Here is an 18706-nt window from a genome sequence, read left to right on the forward strand (position 1 = left end):
GACATTTAAAAAAATTGACATTTTGTGCTACATAAAAATTGTTTAAGATAGAACATTTTTTAAAAAATAAGTCTGCTCTAGAAAGCATATAAAAAGTTATTAAAATTTAAAATCATGCAGCAAGCAATTAATTTATTTTTAATGTCAATTTATATTAGAATAATCCTGAAAAAATGGCATTTGACTTTAAATTCGATAAAATAAAACATAGAAAGAAAAGTGTCTTTTTATGATTTTAAATATACGTAGATAATAATAATATCCGGCGAACATGATACTTGACTCTCGATTTAACTTTCGTATGTTTATTTCAGAATCCCTTCAGCATGCATTGATCCCTGAAGCGGAGAATGTAGCGGACAGTGAAGATTCCGAGGACGAGTGGAATTATTACCGTATCGATCCGAATAAAAAGGAATCTGCGGCTAGCGAATCCATCGAGGACGTTGAGAAGCAAAGGAGCGCACAGAATCCCGAATCTGTTCCGAGAGATAGTTCGGAGGAGGTCCAGTCTTCAAAAGTCGAGGAGGTCGGCGTTAAATTTAAAAAATTCGAGGACCTAGAGAGCTTCGCCCTTAAGCTTGTCGATCTCAAACTCGATGTAAATATAATTTCATTAATCGTTCTGGACCAAATTAAACGAGTAATTAAATTTAAACTCTTTAATTTGCCGATATTTGTTTTATACATACAAATATGAATTAATTTAATTTATCTCATTATTATTTAATTGTAATTTTCTAACATACACACTGAAGAAGACTAACAATAAGTAAAGCCTAAACATTTGTATTATTAGGTTTAAATTTTTATTCAAAGCGCTTTTGTTTAATTGACACATTAATTGCTCGTTTAATTTGGTCCAGAACGAATTAATTCATTTGCTTTGCAACACAAGCCATATTCCTCTTATTCTTTTAATTTTAAATACAATTTGCATTATTATTTTTTCATAATTCACATGCCAAAGTAGTGTTTCGAAAAAATGAACCCGATTTCAAATCTCTACCCAGGAAGCAAGCATACATCATTTTGACGTTGAATGACGTCAGTTTGCTACTTGGGTATATTTCTGGAATCACAAACCGCCTATAAATGAAATCATTAACACTTGAGAGTCATAAAGTTTCGAGTGATCACCACTAGATCCCAGCGCACTACAATTTAACTTTTCGATTTGTACTCGCCAAATGGCGCTGCCGAGGTCATATTCTTTTTTCTCAATAAAAAACTATTTCCATTTTGAAATATAGATTCGAAATCGTGTTCATCTTTCTGAAACACCCTGTATATACAATTTCGAATAACAATATCGCTCTACCACTTTCAGATAAGCTTCGAAGAGGATCCGAGCGAATCGGAGAAGAAGGATCACGGAGAGAAGAGAAAACAGGCAGACGACGACGACGACGACGACGACGACGACGATAAAGAAGACATGGAATCCCGATTGAATCCCGAGGCGGCCGAGTTCGTCCCGTCATCGCCACCGCTGCTGAATAACAGGAACAATGCTCTTCAGGATTATCCTATCAGCGGCTCTCCCCTAAAGCAGACGCCGGCGATGGACGACATCCTGATACCGAGTCAGAGCGAGTTCGAGAAAGAGGTCTGCCTCCGACCTAAGGAGATAGACGAGGACTTCCCCAGCAATGACGAGCAGCAGAAGCAACAGCCCGCCGCAGCAGCGGCGTGCGACAATAATCTAGACTTGGATGTGTCCGAGATCTCGTCGACCAAGGTCGAGGTGGGCGACGATTCCCTGGCACGTAACGTGTCCACGACGCAGTGGCAGGCGGACCTCTCGCAGTGGAGCACGACGACTCGCAACGACGCCGGCTCCGACTCGGAGGAGTACGATATCGTCAACCGGGACAGCGATCCTATGACGATGTCTTTCACTCCGGGCGACCTTGAGGCGGCGTTCGAGAAGGGCGTCGATTTGAACGCTGTGCATGAGCTGGACGACAGCTCGGACGACAACACGCCACCAGGCTCGCCTGGTGGACAGCGTGCGAACGAGAATGTACGCGCGTACACGCCCTTGTCGGACTGCAAGGACCCGATTGATCTTCTGTTATCGTCGACACCGCATCCCGCGGACAGCCAATCGATACGCACCACCTCTGAGTCGGATGACCGAGCGCAAGCCCCGACGTACTCGGCCTTCATGACATGCAACGAGGCTATATCTACGGAACAGCAGCTCGGTGTCGCTCCTCTCGCGGAATCGACCATTTCCCGTCCTGATCAGTCAACGAATCCGTTCCAAGTGGACAATAACGAGTCTAGCGAGCGCGATTATACCGAATCCTCGGCTCCCGCGGAATCCACGCAGGAGGTTCGCGAAGAAAACAAGACACTGATAGAGCAACTTATGGAGCATGAACAACTGCAGGAAAATGTTGACGAGACGCAATCCGAATCGCGCGTCGTGTTTAGCGAATTAGTTCCGCTCTCTTCTGATATTCTAGTTCCTGAGATTCCTGAATCGGTCAGGCCGCCGTTAAGCGAAGACAAGAAGGCTGACGACATTAAAAAACCATGGAAATTGAGAATTATTAAAGCACCATATCTACAGTTAGGCGAATATGAACCACCTCGCGACCCCTCTATCCGGAAACATCCGTACGGAGAAGAGAGGTATGTAATGTTTCTGAATGATGATGAAGATGTAAGAGGCAGAACTACTCTCGACTTTTCGAAATCCGATTACTCTCCCAAAGTGGATTGCGATACCCATAAAGATGATACCCATAAAGATGATACCCACAATAAGGATCGCGATACCCACAGTTCTAAAAAGCAATGCTGCAACGATCATCCCGACAAATTCGAGAAAGACGACGACGACGACGTCGCACCTAACAATATAATTTCCTCCGAAGAGTCATTGAAGTGTCTAGAGTTCAAGGAGAAGCCAAATCAACCGAAGAGTCAGACGCCCGGGTCGACTCGCCGCGTATTATCAAATTTCATGCAAGCCGAGGCGCACCTAAAAGGACTAAAATTATTCGGGGTAAGAAGGAAAACGATCCAAACATCCGAAGATACTCCCGTCAGCAAAGAGGAAAAGACGAAACCACCAGCGAAGGACCAGAAGGCGACGACGACCTTGACGAAGCGTTCAACGAAAACAGCAACGACCTCAACGACGAAATCGGCGACGAAAGCGACATCACCCACCAAAGCGGTCAGCTCGATCACCAGCTCGCGAACAACCGCGGCGTCGTCGCCGGCGCAGTCAGCCACCGCGAAGAAGCTCGCCGCGCCTCGTCCTAAGCCGGAAGTTTTCACTAGGACGTTGGCGGCGATCTCCGATCGTACCAGTGGCAAGGTCACCGGCACCAAGACCACGTCGTCGGCCAATAGGAGCGCGACGACGACGGTAACAGCGACGAAGACCAGCGTCTCGCCGCGGGTCAGCACGGTAAAGTCCAAGACCAGCGCCACCGTCACCGCCTCGTCGAGGTTAAGCGCCTCGGCGACGTCGGCCGAGAAGAGACCGACGACGAACAAGGTAGCCGGCGCCTCCGCCAGGGCAACGAGTGCGAGAAGCACGACTACCGCGGGGATCACCACGAACGCGCCGCTCGTGAATACCTCGCTGTCGACGATCGCGAAAACGTCGACCGCGACGTCGAAGTCGCCGAGAGCCACTTCGGCTGGGACTATCGCTAAAACGTCACCGCTGACGACGTCCGCGAGACTGTCGACGACGACATCGAGACCCAGGACCGCGCCGTCGACCGTCAGCGTCCCGAAGCCCCGCGAGAGCTCCGCGAAGACGACCACCCCGGCCAAGTCGCCGCTGATCGACAAACAGAGCAAGGATACGGTCAACAAGCAGATCTCCCGGTCCAGCGCGACCGGGAGCAGTGGGTCCTCCAGGATCGGTAGTGGTAGAATTTTCGCGTCCGGAAAATCGCGCTCTGGCGGCAAATCACCAGGAGGCAATAAAGCGCCCGAGACCGCGATCTCGCCCTCGACGAAGAAGACGAGCCCGCCAGCGAAGCCGGGCGAGCAGAAGAGCGACGACAATACTCTCTCCACGAAGAAGTCGACCCTGCTCCTGTCGCTAGAGAATTTGTCGAACGGATCCCCCGAGGATCAAACGGTGGAAAACGCGAACAGAATTATAACGGCGACGAGCGACAAGCCGGAGGACGACGTGCCACAGAAGGACGCGTCGCCTCTGGACATACCGACCGACAATCAGCTAATATTCACCGATTGAGGCGGAGGAGATGGAGCTCGCCGACAGCGCGATCTACCGGCCTAGGGATTAAGACGTAGAATTTTTATGCGAACCGTTGTAGGTTTTTTCCTCTTTTTTTTTATAATAATTCTTATTTAACGAACGGACAAGAACAACAAGAGAGTGCTGCGGAGGAGATTTTTAGTATTTAGGATATAATATATATGTCGAATGAACAACAGACACAAATTTTTGCTGTCCTAACGTAAGGCGAGTGAAGCGAGCGAGGCATAGTTATTCTAAAATATCGCTTTCAACTACTGCCTTATCATAATAAAAATCGATAATCTCTCTTATTATGTAAATATATAATTTGGATGCGTTTTTCATGCGTCGTTTTTTTCCTTTTGTTTTCAAATAATGAGTTAATTCTTTGTGGACACCTGAGACCGTCCGAGGATAAAACCTGGAAGCAGATTTAAAAATTCTGATACGGCAGTACGTTAATCTTTAAACATTTAACGCATAAAATACGCATGTATGGATTTTTTATCATTTTTTAATTTTATATTGCGCAACTGCAATTGATGAACAATTATTCGCGATACACTTTTACTTGAATGACAAAAGAAAGAGAAAAGTGGAGGAGGGAAAGGAAAAATAGAGGGATAAAAAACATATTTATTCTTGTTTGTTCCTATTTTTTTTGAAGTTGAATTCATTGCGAGATTATATATCGACTCGTAATCATGATAATACAACGCTATCTCTATCTAATCTATGTACAGCACCTTTATGATTTTAATGTGATACCTTAAAATACTTCTTAAGTAAATTTGAATGATACAGGGGGAGAATTTTATATATGTATATGGATATAGGGGAAAAGTAAGAGGAACGAGATTCCCTCACTCGAAACTTTAAAATGAGAGAAAATTCAAAAGGAAACATAGACGTAAGAAATACATATATTACACTATACTATACCATATATATATATCATGAATATGTGTATGTATAGATATATATATATATATATATATTTGTTTCTCTTATTTTTAATTTTTTCTCTCATCGAAATTTTCAAATCTCGTTCCTTTTTTTTTATTTCTCGAGCTGCACGCGCGCGAAACTTTTTTTTACCACATAATAAAAAAATCGTAAATTTTATTTTTAAAGTTTATTCACACAGAGACATCGAATATGCTTCTATTATGTTAACGAAGTAAAAAAAATAAAATAAATAAAAATTAATTTAAATTTGATGAAAGTCGCTAAATAAAATCAAATATCAGTAAATAAAATCAAATCAAAGAAAGGTTTTTTTTCACAAATGATAAAAACATTCGGAACGGATGATGTATTCAAGAGGCATTCGAGGAGATTAAAAAAATTTTTCTTTTCCTTTTTTATCGCACTTGACATCTGATCGTGGAGAAGCTTAATATTTATTTCGTCCCCGATGAATTATTCTTATTGCACTGATGGCCTTCAAATATGCAGCGAACGAACAAATAATATGTTTGAATGCGCTCGCGAGAATCCTTTTGCGATACCCGATGAGATATTTGTATGTACACACACACGCACAATATTCAATCCGTTATATATATATATATATTATTGTAACGTCTCTCGTGTGTTTATCAAAGAAAGAGCGAGCGTTTTGCACGCGAATGCGTGTGATATTCCGATTTCTTATATCTACGCGTATTTGTCACCATTTATTTCTCTCTTAGAATTCATACTTAAATAAATGGCATATTACGTTTGAATTTTATAATGTTGTCAGTGTTTGTACGTTTTTATTCTCTTGGGGCTCTTGACTCCTCGCCGCGGCCATATTAAATTGTGACGTTAGACAAATTAAATATATACGCTGGAAATTCTTGCGTATCATTTGTAGATAAAAAGATATTTTAATGAAGGACAATTTCAGATGGCTTTTTTCCCTTAACAGTCAATCAACAAGCGTAAAACAATAATTGCCTTTGTGAACGTCACAATTCCAACATGGCCAGCGAAGACCCGAAAAAAAATCAAGACCCAAACTTGAACTAAATAGTAGATTCGAAAGTAAATAAAAACCTAGATTAAGAGTATGTCGATATTACTTTTCTGAGAATTTTTTATTTATGGAATTAAAAAATCTTAGAATACACTATTTGTAAAAGATTTGAATCTTTACAATGGGTGATTTCCATTTAACGATACAAGACGATCCAAATTATCTTTTTTCTTCCAATGTGGAAAAAAGTTGATTTTTTCAACTTTCATTATTAAATGGAAAAACCTAATAAATAGTATTTAATTTATATAAGAATTGTTTCGAATCTTGCAGGTGTAACTCTATCTAAAATTTGAATAATTGTTCTAGAGATTATTTCACAAATACAATATATATAAGATATTATTTCTTGAGTATTCTAATCCTAGAAGAAATTGAACTTGATTATTGGAAATTAAACAATAATGATATAAGGTTCTCAATAAAATATTAAAATTTAAAATTAATTCTGGGCAGTTAAGAACCAATGCAGGATAGAAAATGCCAAATAACCATTTTTCAATGATGATTTTTTATTATTGGATTCAACTCGGATTTTTAAGTACATATTGTACTTGATCCCAGTTCTAATTTTTTATCTGATCTTACATCAATTGGATCTTTTTTAAGAGGAGAATAATGTAGGAAGAAAAGAAAATGTTTTCATTATCCTTTGATTTCTTTAATAGAACAATCCGATGTATTAAGTATTACATACTATTTAAATTAGAAAGTGGTTTTACAGTCTTTTATATATACGTTTGGCTTTAACATCGCTTCTATTGGTGGATACGTGCTGAAACAAAAGAAAAAAGAGAAAATACATATAGGAACATTTTTATATTATTAAGTTTTGTGTCCAGGATGCTAGAACTCTAATCAAGAAAACTTGAACCGAGTTCTAGCATTCCTAACAGCACACATCCCGAAGATGTTCAGAGAACATCCTGAGGATATTCGAATGTCCTCTGGATATCCTCAGAATGTTTTTCGGATATGATTCGGATGTGCTATTAGGGATTCAAAGGTTTCACGCATTTATTTTTACTAAAAATCACACTTACCGCGACCATTCCTGTGTCTGTGAATTCGTAGACTCTGGTTAATTTGAGTTCTGGGGATAAGGAGGTCTCCGTTTTGAAGCCGTTGCCCTCTTTCGTAGTCACGCTCTGCAGCAAGATTCAAAAATGAAGTTTGTCCCTTTTTGTCAATGAAAGATTCTTTCCAAACCGAGCAAATCAATATATGTTATATATATATAAATTATTTTATTCAATTTTTACTTTATATAATTTTTTAAGAAGATAAATATTTTTTAGGACTCCTAATTCATATGTTAGATTGTGACGTCAGAGAAAATACGCGCTAAAAATTTTTGCGTGCCATTTTTAGATAAAATACTTTGATAAAAGACAACTTCAGACTTATTCATGCATTAGCACCATTTTTAAAATACTCCGAAAACTATCTCTTTTTTTCTTCAAAATGCAAGACTATATACAGATTCATATCACATAGTCATAGTTATTATAGCTGTTGATTGATTGTAAAAAGATAAAGATAGCTTTCAGAATATTTTAAAAGTGTGCTAAAGCTATCTAAAGTGATGTTCATCTTTGACATCACAATTCCAACATGGTCGGCGAGAATCCAGAGATTTTAAGGGTCAATTTCACCATCTCTGGTTAACTTAATCAGTCATAATTAAATTTAAGAATTGCAACTTCAAAGCTTAAAATTAACTAACTTTATCCACATTTACATATAACATATGTCTGTGCTTTGCAGTTGGTAATTTTTAAATTTAATCGGTCGATTAATAAGTTAACCGCAGATGATGAAACTACCCCTAAATTATATTTTGGTAAAAAATAAAATAGAGATCATATATATATCGCATCGTAATATATATAGCGTCTCCAGAATTTTGGTGGATGCAGAAAATCTTCCAAGTTCCAACCCAGGTAGCAAGCGCGTACGTCATTTGACGTTTAATAACGTCAGCTTGCTACTTGGGAATCTCAAGCAAACCTGAACGCTTTCAAAAGCTTAAAATTTTTTTGTTAATTTATTAAATTTGACGTATACCACTCCCCGTTCAAAAGCGATACTCAGATAGCAGACTGACGTCATTAAACGTCAAAATAACGGTCATTGACGTCACTAAACGTCAAAATAACGGTCATTGACGTCACTAAACGTCACATTGTAGATTAGGCTTTAATGACTAATGATTAATCTACTGGGTCTATATTTTACCTTAAAAGGGACGCTCTGAGATGGAAATCGCTCGTCGTAGACGTCCCCGAGCTTGAAGGTGCTGGAGACGGTCTTGTTCTGATTGGTGATCGAGACCACCCATTGATCTCCGTTCTGCTGGATCTCCACGATCGGGCTGGACTGTATGAACGAGTCCGTGAGTTCGGACTTGCCGATGGTCTTGACGAATTCCTCGGTGTTCTCGCTCGACTCGTACTGGTACTTGCCCACAATGTGCGCCATGATAGGTTATAAGGATTTTATCTAACGTTTCGCGCGCGCACAAATCAGAGAGATGGCGGAAAATTGGCCGTCAAAGGGAGACACTCGGCGCGTGAGAGGCGCGCCGGCTTTTATAACGACATCCGTAGATTCAAAGAGGGGGCTAGGTGAGGGAGAGGGAAGAGAGAGATTTCGTTAAGGGATATCTCTCTCCGCAAGAGAGGGAGAAACCCAATCTGCTGATACGGTTCCGGACAAAGTATTCGACGGATTATCCGAGTCGACAGGCGGATAGAGACCCATCGTTTTTTTTGTCGTCGTATATATGCGACGGAAGGGAGATGCCGCATTTATTCGCGTCCATTTGCCGGGTCCATTTGTGTGTGTTGGTTACTTTGCAACTTACATCCTGCTCCGACTCTCGGAGTGGGTAAATTTATATCTTTCTTGATGTATACAAGCATTCATCATCCCTTATGGAAATTTATCACTAGTAAGTCTAAATAATCACTTATTTCGAGTACTTAAATTACTGTATATCAGTAATTTAAGTACTCGAAATAAATAATTATTTTTGGACTTACTATAGTGATAAATTTCCATAAGGAATTGACGTCAACTTCGTATCGTACTATTTTTTTGTATAAAATTAGATCAAATTAAAGGTATAAAATATCTCGTAAACAATTTAAAAAAAAATAGAATGGTTTTATTTAATATTACTAGATTGACCTTCAAATGACCTTATAAAAGACGCCATCCAAGAAGAACTTTAGATCACGATATTATATGTATATGCCTTTCGAAATTCTATAATTTTTGCCTGATATATATTTTTTATAAATTTTTGCCTCTTAAGATTAAAATAAAATCATTTTGTATATATTTATAAATCTGCTTATTATATAATTTTGTACATAAATATTATATAATTTGCTGAATTCTATATTATTATACAGAAATTATGGTGCATTTTATATTACATTATTATATATACAGTTGCGCTTAGGTGATTTTAAAATTAGCTAGATAAAGATGAGATAAAAATTTGTAAATTTATCTTATATAAGATAAAAATAATTTTGTTTTAAATATATCTAGATAAAAGATAAAATTATATGGCGATTTATTTAGATAATTTTCAGATAATGTTATTTTTAAAAGTACTTATATATAAATACAGTTATAAAAAAATGTAAAGTATGAAAAGGATATAAAAAATATATTTTTATTTTTATTAAAATAGCATAAAATTACGAATCATTTTAATAAATTTTAATTGTGCATATATAAATACAGTTATAAAAAAATGTAAAGTATGAAAAGGATATAAAAAATATATTTTTATTTTTATTAAAATAGCATAAAATTACGAATCATTTTAATAAATTTTAATTGTGCATTATGATGTTATATTGTTAACATACATTTTCTATATTTTATAAAATAGCAATATCATGCACTTCACTATAAACGCAATTATTATAAGACTATAAATTACTAAATTTGGCTCTCTGCAATTATTATATTTCTGACAAAATAAGCAGCATATTTCCGCAATTTTCACAGAATTAGAAGATCCTCTCACTTGCTGATAATACTCATGTATCATACATGAGGACGCATCTGTTAATGTTTATGCAAGCATTTTCAATCTTAAAATGTTGTCATTATGCAGGCAATCTGCTGATATATGTCTATCTGGGTCGATGCAAAAAATTGAAATTGCAATAAACATGATCATTATAATTGTTTTCATCACAACAATAATGAATAAATAACTGTATCTTCGTAAAATATCATCACAAATTCGATAATGATGAGGTAATCCCAATTTAGTTATAATCTTATATATATCGACCTGATATATTATATCGATAATCTCCCCTCGGACTTTTTATTATCGCTTATTTGTCTCGAGATATGTCTGCATGTACACCTTTTTAAGTTAAAAATTTAATTTTACGTATCGCTTTTATCGCAAAGGAGCAAAGTTAAACACAGATGAGCAGATGGATGCAACTTCAAGTGTTATACGGGCAGGGCAAATTTCGCGGCAATTTGAATAACACTTGAGACTTTGAGACGGAGCATCGATCATATAAGTATGTGTGTGTGTGTGTGTTTGTCTGTGTGAGATACGAAAGTACACGAGCTGCACCGGATATCCATCACATATTCGTTAATATATATATACATATATATATAGGTTTTTTCCATAATTTTTATCCGCAGAAACATACGTAACAATTTATTAACAATGAAATCATGCACAAAAATAACTGGTGACATCATTATTGGCAAAAAATTCTCGTTTAATGTATAAGATGTATATTATATAATATATAAAAATATAGTACAATTTATATATATAAATCCGGCATTTGAAGGTGACCTTTATTTTGACTTAATAGGGATCATTTCAAGATCAACTTTACTTTTTTGAGATCAACTTAATTTTTTTTTAAATGGAACCATATTATAATCCTTTTATAAATCGATTCCTTGCAATATTGGGCATGAAAAATTATAAGGGTTGGATGATCAAAAAGTGAATAATTTATGTAAAATTATGTCATATATTTTAAAGTGCAAAATATCTTATAAGAACTTTTTCCTCATTTTCTATAACTATCGTTTAAATGTTTGGCATATCTTAAAATTTTTAGAAGATATAATTATAATTATATATATTTTTCTCACCAATACAAAATTATTTTCTTGATAAAAACCATGTTTATTTATAATTATTTATTTTATTTTGATAAAGTTAAAAATGAAAGCAACAAAATAAAATAACGTAATTTAAAAAATATGACATTGCATGGGAAAAACTCGACAGAGCTCTATTATAAAAATTATAATTAAATTTAAAAAATTATAAAAATTCTACAGGAGATCTACGAAAATTTGGTGCTATATATTGAAAGCAGAAACTATCTAAAAATTAAGCAAGAGTATACGGTTCAATCGAAAGGATTCTTTTGCGAAAAAAAGTTTAAGTAATTTACTTGTTAACATTGTAAATACATGTAAATTTTTACTTTAAAGTTTTATAATTTAAAAATAGTGTACGTTCTTGTAACTAAGTATATATTGATATATTTTAAATAAAATAATAATAATAATAATAAAATAGAGAGAGAGGGTGCGATTCGCGTAACGTGACTACCTTAAATTATTCTGCTGTTAATGGACGATCAATATTTTTTACGTCGCATAATATAGTTCAAAAAGGTCTTTAATCATACACTTTTTTAGTTATTTTTTTCAGTTTTTAAGATGTGTATGTGTCATCTTGAGTCTTTTATTATTTTAACATTAACTATATTTTTTCAGCGGATATTGAGACAAATTCAATAAGCATCATAAAACATTTTAAAATTGAATAAATTTGTTGAACTATTTCATATTTTAATTTGGCAACTTTTTATAAACTAAAATATCTTATAAAATATTCATTTTTTGATAATCTTACCTCAATACTTTGCAAAATAAAATAAGAGGAATGAATTAGTGTAGAGAAAATACAGAATGTTTTTAAGAAAATAAAATCTGTAATTTGTAACTACAAATTTTTTTAAGAACTATGTGTTTTTTACACCAAAATTAATTTGGTCAATTTTTTGAAAAGTATAATTATTTATTTTAATATTTAAAAATTCCAATACTTCTATTTCGTATTTTAATGTATAATTATTAAGCCTTAAATTAAAATTAATTCTATATCACACTAATAAATATGCATCAGAAGTTTTTAATTAAAAAACTCATTTAAAGAACTTTTATTGTACACCTTATAGTATAATTTTCGAACACCTTGTATACACGTACATCTCGTATCTCTCGGCAAAGAATCAAGAAAACAGTTCCAGAGAGCGAAATGCTTCACGGTCACTAGACGAGATCAGTGATCATTATTCATTACGTTTTTTTCATTAATCAATGCGGAAAACACATCATCTTTATTATGTAATATTAACGAAGCGAGTGAATCATACACGAGTATATATATATATACATATATATGTAGATTTACAGATAAATATATAGAAGAAAATCCCGCGATATAATTTTATTAATTTTATACATTATCTTCGGTATATTTTTAATTTTTGTTTTCACACAGATATATATATATATATATATATATATATATATATATATATGTATATATACATACACGTGAATTTTTGTCACCATTAATCGCGCTTATCGATATGATAAGAAAGTCAGATCATGTTTAAAATAGATTTAAATTAGAATATTAAAATAGAACCTTATTTCCATTGAAAAATGAAAAATGTAAAATGCTTTTTGGATACTCATTTCTCATACAGCACAAAATATTATGAACGTTTTCAAAAAATATTTCTAAATATTTCTATAAAATATTGCATAAAAACATTTTAAAATGGTTTTAGGAATATTTTAAAATAATTTAAAAATTTTTTGTGATAACATTTTTTAGAATATTTTAAAAAACTTTTAAAAAATGTTTTTCTTTATCGCTCAGATAATATTTTCTTAAATATTTGATACGTATATTTTTGAAATATTAGTTTAAATATCTATATTCAAAAATATTTCTGAAAATATTTTTTAAACATGAAAAAGCGGACATAGAAACATTTTAAAAATATATTATTTTATGTTTTAAGACATATTTTTAAAAGATTTTAAAATTTGTGCTGTATGGGTTAATAAAATAATGAAAAATGAATATTTTTTAAATGACTTTAATTAAAAATAATTTTTTTTTATTATTTATGTTTAAATTTTTTAAATATATTATTTTGTTTTAAGTTATTTATATATGTATAAATTTTAAAAATATATTATTTTATGTTTTAAGACATATTTTTAAAAGATTTTAAAATTTGTGCTGTATGAGTTAATAAAATAATGAAAAATGAATATTTTTTAAATAACATTAATTAAAAATAATTTTTTTTATTATTTATATATGTATAAATTTTTCTTTTTTTAATATAAATTTGCTGAATTACAAAAAATTGAATATTATATTTTATATATGAGCTAGATTACAAAAAAATATTTCTATCCATCTTGTTTTATCTATATCTATTTCTATTATCTATATCTGTCTATATCTACATCTATGTATATCCTATATTTTGTTTACCCTGACATTCAATGATTCTTTTAAAATAATATTTTAATTTCAATAGGTACTTTATAAAAATGGGACGTGCTTATAAAAAAATAAGGGTTTCAAAAAGCAAATTCCTCACTTTTCGTTTACATGCCCAAGTAGCAAACTGACGTCATTAAACGTCAAACTGACATCATTTTGACGTCATTCGAATATTATATAAAAATTTAACCATCCAAGTAGCAAACTGTCGTCATTAAACGTTATTTTGACATTTAATGTTGTCAGTTTGCTACTCGGGATATATCAGTATCAAAATACATTTAAAATAAAATAAAAATCATTTAAATTGAAACAGTAAAATTTTGGAAAAAAACTGTAATAGACATTTTTGTGTATTAATTTTAATATATTATATATAATATTTTTATATAAAAAAAAAATATATATATATATATATATATATAAATAATATATAATATATTATATGTAAATATATATTGTGGCTCTTCAAAAGAAGAGACAGCAGGGTACAAAATATATAGCCACTCCTCGCGCAGATTGCTTGTCTCCGCCTTCCAAAACTATATAAGTATAGCCATGAATTGACAGCTAATTGCCGGCGACGAGCATACATCAAAGATTTAGACACGACGCGTTCTGCCGCGCTGGTGGTCACGTGACGTCTCGTGTCTATACGAGATGAATGAGCTTATTCCTATTATTAAGATCGCGTATGTATGTACATACGATTCTTTACGTTGCGCGATGCTCAATTGAATTTATTGTACCTATACTGGGTGTCCCAGACTTACACCGTATCACATGAATTAATGAGAGATTCCGGGAGTTATTTGGAATCGAATTTTCCTCAGCGAAAATGTCGAGGCACCAATCACTTTCGAGTTACAAGCAATTGAAAATAAAAGCTTTCTCGCAAGTCTTGTAGAAATAAAATATTAACGAAACTATATTCTATAATTAATTTTAGATAGTTTAATTTAATAGAATATTTTAATTTAAGACTTAGTTACACAAAAAATACATAACCCAGATAGCCACAGTAATTATTATGACATCATTTTGATCAAAATAATGTCATAATAATTACTGTGGCTATCTGGGAATATATAATAATAAAAATTGCGTCCAAGTGTAGCAAACTGTTGGTCATTTTGACGTTTAATGACGTCAGTTTGCTGTTCGGGATAATTCTGATTGATTTGTATAGACTTGTATAAAGCATTAAATGTACAAGCCATAAGAAAATCTCTCAGTTGAAAAAATTAATATATTTATATATTAATTATGCTAAAAAAATACAAGATGCAAAAAATTTAAATTACGTTTTGCTCTACAAGTATAATATTGAACTTTGCGCGAAACCTTTGCTTTGTTCGAAGATCAACAGAAGAGAAATAATCATTCACACACATTTTGTTTCTTCACAGGAAATATACAAATTAATATTAATGTATATTTTCTTTCAAAGACTGCGTTTTCTGTGTACTAATTCTCTTTCATTAAACCTCAAAAAAACATTAAGATTGTAAAATTGGCGAAAAATGTATATTTTACGAGATATTTTAAGAATTTTTATTATATAAAGCATCAAATGACTTTAACAATCCGATATATCAGACTGCTAAATGTGAATTCGTCGAAATTGATAAATTTAAATGATAAAATTAATGTTAAAATTTAAAAAAAAATTATCAGATTATTTATCTGTTTGATTTCATCATATTCAATTTGTATTGACATCAAAATCATATTATCAAACACTGTTAAGTGAATATATGTTTGATAATTTTTGATAGATTCTTATAATAGTCTAATTTACAATATTTCCGCAACAAAGACTGAATTATTTATAATTAAAAATCACAAATATTTTATTAATTATCATCACAACAAATTCCATTTAAGGCTTAAAAATTTTAATAATATATATCTAATTTTGATATCAATAAAACACGAGGGGATGGAGAGTGTACATTATATTAAAATTTAAATTAAAAATTTATAGGAAAATTAAATAATCGACCAAACCAGCAAAAATTAATTTCATTAATCTTTACGACGTTTCGACCATGTGATTGTGGTCCTTGTCAAGTGAAAAATACTACAAAAAAACAAATTAAAAATAATATTAGAAATACAAAAATAAAATAAAAGTATAACTATTCAAATAATTGCATATAATAATGTGCAGAACCGATATTTTAGTATAATAATATTACTAAGTCATAACAAAAGTTCACAAATTATTGTTCAATTAAAACATCATGACAGCATAGTCAGAAATAAAAAGACGAGAGACAACATAAAACATGTCACGGTAACAATCGTCAACAGAATAATAATAGTATATTGTGTTACAAGTGCGGAAAGTTGACAATTGGTCACGAGTACGGGGGATGGACGCACGAGCCGAAGGCGAGTGCGACCACCCCACACCCCACACAACACATGTACGTCCTTTGGACGTCCAATATATGTCCTCACATGTTCCCCATTCGTGGGACGTCCAAAGTACGTTATTCGGACGTCCGATATATGTCCTCACATGTCCCCATTTGTGGGACGTCCAAAGTACGTTAGTCGGACGTCCTGTTAAAATTTCAACTGCGATGGACAGTTGTAGGACTTTAAAAAGACATATTCCGGACATCTTACAATATATCGAGTATATGTATACCCTGTAGTTGAAAACTTAATTTTTATCGATAACATTCGTTTAATACATATAAATTTTGGTTGTGTCTTTTTATATCCAAAATAAGACGTTTATTTTATGTCCTGTAGACATCCTCCGTTTAGTTCTGTGAGGACGTCTGAGCTGAAGATTCTAATTCTATTATTATTATTAATTATAATTTTCTTACAATAATTTTTATTTTTTACAATTTTTTTTAGAATGACTTTTAATCCTGATAATTTTAGGCGCTAGTGCGCAATGCGCTGCGCATGTCCTGGTCGGCCGGGTTTTCACGTGTCACAACATGTTTCGTGCTCGTGCTCTCGTGTGCCGCTCGTATCTCTCATACCTCGTGTTATTGAACAAAGAGATATTTATTGCAGAGAATATATAGAAAAGTCTTAGTGAAAATATCAATAATACCGGATTCTGTGTAAGTCAGTGACGCACCGCCAAAATACTACTGAATGACAACAATCATAACCTCAGATTTTACAGTTTGTGTTGATTAAAAACTTTCTATGATAAAATTTTCATACAGGTAGATGTAAAAATTGAACTATATAACGTACTCTAGAATTCTGAAAACAGTAATGCATGGGTTATTTTCATATTTTACTACTCTAGAAATGATAAAGGAATTTAAATTGACAAAAAACACTGAAAGTTTATAAAAATTTACACATAATTGTATACGTTAACTTTGAACACTTTAATTGGAGTTTTTATTTTAATTTTTTTTATACTAAGTAAACTGCGTGAACATATAAAAAATAGCACGTCAGTAATATATTATTTTGTTTTTGTTACACTAACATAAATTTTATAAATAAACATATTGATAATTTTGATGAGCTACTGGTTATAATGCTGAAAGTAGTATACTTAAGATAATATTGCAAAAATTATATACATGTATTTTATTGATTTAAATAAATTCTAACTATCTAAATATATAATATGGTCTTAATAGTTTTCAATGAGCATTATTGAAACATTTGTTGCGTTCAGCAGAAAAAGCAGCTCATGCGGCGACTGTTGATTCTTTAATGTGATTATTTCCTTTAGTTCTTCGTTGGATCTAAACATAGAAACTAATCACATTAAAGAATTAATAAGCACTCATTGGCCGGTATTCATAGTCAGATCTTATATTTAAGATCGTCTTAAGATCTCGTTTAACCAATCAAATAGCCGTATAACGTCATTTGATTGGTTGAACGAGATCTTAAGACGATCTTAAATATAAGATCTGACTATGAATACTGGCCATTGTGCTCTTTTTCTGTTGAATGCAGTCATTATATCCACATAATTACATACTTTGGATGTCCGTAGTAAGCACTAAGGATATCCGCTGGACGTCCCATTTATAGCCTATGGATGTTGTTAGGCGGAACATAGGACATCCTTAATACATCCACAGGATGTACACGGGACGTCCATCGGATGTCCTTGGTGCTCGCTTCGGACATCCAAATTATGTTGTAATTACGTCCATGTGTTGTGTGGGACGAGTGAACAATTGTCAATCCGCACGTGATACACATACTATTTTGTATTACAAGTGCAGGCAAAGTGACTTTTTCTGCGCGTTTTCTGTGCGTGAGGCGGCCGATCGCACGCCGCCATCTTGCCGCGGCACGGTGGGGGAATAGCCGTGTTCAATACATTGCCTACGGTTTCAGCCGTATACAATGACTTTTAACGCGGCTGAGCCGTAGATAATGGCTTTGAATGCGGCTTATTCACTCACCGCGTCGTCGCTAGATGGCGGCGGGGAAAATCGGCCGCTTTCCGCACAGAAAACACGCACCGAAAGTGCCACTTTGCCTGCACGTGTAATACAAAAATTTTTGTCAGTAAGGCTATTTTATACGACCTTAATTATTTTGTTATAGATATCATTTAGACTCTCTGTATCTTTCTGTGAGTTAATGTTGTTATTGAGTTTTTTAATAAAAAACATCTCTGCTATCTCTCTCTTCTTTACATGTTTTTCAGTAAAATATTAAAACTATTCCAATCAAAATTGTGTTCAAATTCCGATGTTTGCTAATAACTAAATGCGAAGTAATATCTAATTTTATATTTTTTTGATACTTATTAAACCTCGTGCTAAGATGCCTCTTAGTTTGTCCTATATATGCCGCAGAACAATCC

At 33.5% G+C, this 18706-nt stretch overlaps 2 protein-coding genes across 2 annotated transcripts in view; one reads left to right on the forward strand and one right to left on the reverse strand.

Moving 5' to 3' along the window:
• LOC114933269 (uncharacterized) overlaps nucleotides 1-8796 on the forward strand; it is a 62742-nt gene extending 53946 nt beyond the window's left edge. Inside the window, exons 9-10 of the mRNA XM_029305762.2 lie at nucleotides 315-601; nucleotides 1331-8796. Of these exons, the coding sequence (XP_029161595.2) occupies nucleotides 315-601; nucleotides 1331-4237 (3194 nt within the window). The 3' untranslated portion in view covers nucleotides 4238-8796. The remainder of the gene's footprint in view (nucleotides 1-314; nucleotides 602-1330) is intronic.
• LOC114933272 (fatty acid binding protein 1-B.1-like) lies at nucleotides 6906-8851 on the reverse strand. Its single transcript, XM_029305765.2, has 3 exons — nucleotides 8505-8851; nucleotides 7310-7414; nucleotides 6906-7041 (listed from the first exon to the last, which is right to left on the reverse strand). Exons 1-3 carry the CDS (start codon nucleotides 8745-8747, stop codon nucleotides 6985-6987), a joined length of 405 nt encoding a protein of 134 aa, XP_029161598.1. The 5' UTR covers nucleotides 8748-8851; the 3' UTR covers nucleotides 6906-6984.
• Between the last annotated feature and the right edge of the window lie 9855 nt (nucleotides 8852-18706).

Source organism: Nylanderia fulva, unplaced genomic scaffold (assembly GCF_048542155.1).
Source record: "Nylanderia fulva isolate GAGA-0341 unplaced genomic scaffold, ASM4854215v1 Scaffold60, whole genome shotgun sequence".
NCBI lineage: Eukaryota > Metazoa > Arthropoda > Insecta > Hymenoptera > Formicidae > Nylanderia > Nylanderia fulva.